Below are 2,500 nucleotides of genomic sequence, written 5' to 3'. Positions count from 1 at the left end.
CCGCCGCCGATTCCCTGCAGCAGTGAATCCCTCAGATTGAACCGCTGCTCTGCTCACAAACAAAAATCAACTCAGTCCCAGAAAAGTTGGGACGATTTGTATGAAAGCGAATAAACTCCGAGTGCCGTCACACACGACTGTTTCACTCACATTTAAAGAAATAAGTGGCAAACACACATCATATGAACCTGACGAGCATCAGAAGCAGCAGGCACTGAAAACCACCTGGAATGAAAACATGGCCGTCACTGAAAGGAACCAGGCGGATTATTGGTGGAAAGCTTTAAGGTGTGTGTGAACAAACTACGCATTCAATTGAAAACGATCAGGAAAGATAACCGGAGAACAATGTGAAATGTGTTCTCCGGCTGAAGAAAGTGAGATCAAAAACAAACAAGTAAGTAAACAATGCTGCTCATTTGAATATTTTTGTGTCTCTTCATATAAATGAGTATTTCTGGTGATTAAAGAAACTCAGGAAGTTTGTAAAAATGTCTGCTTATTTTTCTTATTTCCAACAAAGAAACAGATTTGAATCGATTTAAAGTTACAGATGACCACCTTTCTTTCCTTTCATGAAAGCACTGAACATTTGGAGCCAAATGGCAGGAGTTATATCAGCTGTTTCTCTGAACCTGTTTTATTGTTTGGATTGATCTCTATTAAATCCTCCTCAAATCCAGAGTTACAATACGATTAAATGAAATTATTCGTAGCTGTTCACTCTGATCCAGTGTTTTTAACACTACTACTGGTACCCGGGTTTCTCCTCCCCTCCCTGGAGCAGTCCTGGAGCTGGACTTCACATCATGCTTACAGTGGGCTGATCCGGCAGGCGGACCGGAGGCTGGGTGATCGGAGCCGTGCAGAGCTGGAGCTCCCGGGGAAGACCCGGGCTCTGCCAGCACGGCGGTGGGAGGACTGATGACTCACTGGATATTTACTCCGTTTGCTGAAACATGCAGGCGAGCGGGCGCCCAGAGCGACTGGAGCGTCCTCCCTCCATCCTTACCACACAGCAGCTGCATCCAGGCGCACGTCTTGTAGACCGTGGCGGTGTTGCAGAAGAAGAAGAGAGCGAAGCAGCCGATGCAGCCGAGGATGAGCACCATGGACATCAGCACGAAGAAGGACGCCGCCTTGAAGGCCCTGGAGGGGATGGAGGCGAAGTCGGAGAAGCTCCCCTGGCAGGAGAGCTCCCGGTTGGAGTTCCCGTTGCCCACACAGTAGTGAAACAAGCCGAAGTGGCCGGCCTGCGGCGTGTTGATGCTGTCGCCGATCCAGTAGGGCTGGATGAAGATGACCACGGTGATGATGGCCAGGCAGATGGTGAAGATGGCCCACAGCACCCCGATGGCCCTGGAGTTGCGCATGTAGTTGTCATGGTAGATTTTGGAGGCTTCTTGTGATGGCAGCATTTTTCCTCCCGCCCCCAGCCGCCACACGCCGCCGGCAGAGTCAGCCTGGCGTCCCCCCCTCGGTCTCAGGGACAGACGACGGGGACAAAGTTGGTTTCTAACAGACAGGTTCTGAGTGTTCCTCTCCTGGACCAAACAGCAGATCCTCCCATGCAGTTCTTTTCCTTGGAGTAGTCTTGAATCCAGACGCTGCCCTCCCTCCTCCTCCTCCCCTCCTCCTCCTCCCCTCCTCCTCCTCCTCTTCCTGTGATCACTCAGCTGAGTGCTGAAACGTGACTCCACTGCTGGGAAAAGCCTGCCCTCTCCTCCCCGCTGTCAGGGCAGAGCGAGCCGGATGATGGACGGGATGAGGCAGCATCCCAGCCAGAGCCGTCCGTTAGGGAGCGGCGCTCCGGAGAGCGAGGCTGGAGGCTGCCGTGGTCTCCGCCGTGCTCCAGACGACGGAGGAACAAAGACACTACAGCCCAGCTCCCTCAGTGTGTCTGGGAAAAAGAAAAGCCAGTCCTCCATCCACCCTGAGCAGCCAGCATCCTGAGTCTGGATAGAGCTCTCTCTCTCTCTCTCTCTCTCTCTCTCTCTGCCTCTCCTCTCTCCCTGTTTCTCTCTCTCTCTCTCTCTGTTTCTCTCTCTCTGCCTCTCCTCTCTCTCTGTTTCTCTCTCTCTCTTGTCTCTCTCTCTCTCTGTCTCTCTCTCTCTCTGCCTCTCCCCTCTCTGTTTCTCTCTCTCTCTCTTGCCTCTCTCTCCCTGTTTCTCTCTCTCTCTCTCTCTGTTTCTCTCTCTCTGCCTCTCCTCTCTCTCTGTTTCTCTCTCTCTCTCTTGTCTCTCTCTCTCTCTGTCTCTCTCTCTCTCTGCCTCTCCCCTCTCTGTTTCTCTCTCTCTCTCTTGCCTCTCTCTCCCTGTTTCTCTCTCTCTCTCTGTTTCTCTCTCTCTCTCTGCCTCTCCCCTCTCTGTTTCTCTCTCTCTCTTGCCTCTCTCTCCCTGTTTCTCTCTCTCTCTCTGCCTCTCCCCTCTCTGTTTCTCTCTCTCTCTCTTGCCTCTCTCTCCCTGTTTCCCTCTCTCTCTCTCTCTCTCTCTCTCTCTCT

At 52.4% G+C, this 2,500-nt stretch overlaps 1 protein-coding gene across 1 annotated transcript in view; it reads right to left on the bottom strand.

Annotated features, from left to right (window-relative positions):
* lhfpl4a (LHFPL tetraspan subfamily member 4a) overlaps nt 1–1,632 on the bottom strand; it is a 6,468-nt gene extending 4,836 nt beyond the window's left edge. Inside the window, exon 1 of the mRNA XM_030091687.1 lies at nt 1,013–1,632. Coding sequence (XP_029947547.1) covers nt 1,013–1,418 — 406 coding nt within the window. The 5' untranslated portion in view covers nt 1,419–1,632. The remainder of the gene's footprint in view (nt 1–1,012) is intronic.
* Between the last annotated feature and the right edge of the window lie 868 nt (nt 1,633–2,500).

The sequence above is a fragment of the Salarias fasciatus genome, chromosome 5 (assembly GCF_902148845.1).
Source record: "Salarias fasciatus chromosome 5, fSalaFa1.1, whole genome shotgun sequence".
Taxonomy (NCBI): domain Eukaryota; kingdom Metazoa; phylum Chordata; class Actinopteri; order Blenniiformes; family Blenniidae; genus Salarias; species Salarias fasciatus.
Note: the sequence above shows the minus strand (reverse complement) of the source record. Positions and strands in the feature narration are given on the sequence as shown.